This window comes from Phalaenopsis equestris, unplaced genomic scaffold (genome assembly GCF_001263595.1).
Source record: "Phalaenopsis equestris unplaced genomic scaffold, ASM126359v1 Scaffold194799, whole genome shotgun sequence".
In the NCBI taxonomy this organism is placed as follows: domain Eukaryota; kingdom Viridiplantae; phylum Streptophyta; class Magnoliopsida; order Asparagales; family Orchidaceae; genus Phalaenopsis; species Phalaenopsis equestris.
Window position 1 is genome coordinate 1 of NW_018214748.1, and position 1,197 is coordinate 1,197.

The following is a 1,197-nucleotide window of genomic DNA, read 5'->3' on the forward strand; positions in this document are numbered from 1 at the left end:
TAAATATAAATATAAATATAAATATAAATATAAATCAGAACTAATCTCAAATAACCCCCAAGTCAATATCTACTTTGTCAACCATATTTTCAAACTTTTTCCTATTTAAATACTCAAATACTCTAAGATCTGAAAATTAAATATTAATCTATAATACATCACACATATTTTCTAATCTCATATGACAACATATTGCAGAATCAGTACCATAGAATAAACAGCCTCCCGATCGACTCCCCATATAAAAACTTACACAATCAGTATCCTTTCTTCTAACCATATGATTTACTTGACCCATTCCCATTTTAAATACATCCACACCACAATTATTTTTTCCTACCCCTACCAAATCCGCTTTAGCCCATAGCTGACATCCACCATAATTAATTAACCATGTTCCTACCAATCGATCCCATCTTGCTCTTCCCCAACTAAACCAAGATGCTTTTCCCCCGCCGGAAATCCCCGCCGAACATGCGGTCATCGGAGCCCCTCGTCGCCAAGCAAACCGTCTCCTTTTCCGCCGGCCGGAAGCCCAACGGCCTCATCTCCGCATTCGCCGTCGTCCTCTCCGCCCTCCTCCTCGCTACCTTCATCTACAACATTCATTTCGCCAAGTCAGCACAACATTTCGTTGTTCGCTTTCCCGCACAAACCCGAGACCAGGATGCCAACAGCAGCATAATTGCCGTGAAGGAGAGGGAGAAGGAGAAGGCTTTTGTGGGCGTGCCGGAGAGCTGCGACCTCTTTACCGGCGAGTGGGTGTATGACAACGTGACGCGGCCATTATATAGAGAAGAAGGGTGTGAGTTTCTGACGGCTCAGGTTACGTGTATGCGCAACGGCCGTGTGGATGACACTTATCAGAAGTGGCGGTGGGAGCCTCGGGATTGCTCGCTTCCGGAGTATGCATCTCTTTGTTAATTATGCTAATTTTTTTTTTCATGGAATTGAGGAGGAGAGGGTTGAGTGATAATTAATTTGGGGTTTGGCTAATTTTTACGTTTGTCTGCCTTGAGATTGGGGAAAGTGTGTCAGTTCATTAAAAAGGATTGCAATTATTTTTAATGGAAGGATTTTCAAAGTTTTTGATCAAGACCTATATAAATGTTTTTAATATCGGGCATTTACATGGACCACCCAATTTCTAGCTGTTATATGTCTAAAACTTCAATTCAACTTTTTTTTTTTTTTAAT

The 1,197-nt window shown here is 41.3% G+C and overlaps 1 protein-coding gene across 1 annotated transcript; it reads left to right on the forward strand.

The window, feature by feature from the left end:
- Positions 1-229: 229 nt before the first annotated feature.
- LOC110034944 (protein ESKIMO 1-like) lies at positions 230-896 on the forward strand (the record flags this gene model as incomplete). The annotated part of the gene is given in 1 exon segment (XM_020739185.1): positions 230-896. A coding segment is annotated over 1 exon segment (455 nt), but the record flags the coding sequence as incomplete, so codon positions are not given.
- Between the last annotated feature and the right edge of the window lie 301 nt (positions 897-1,197).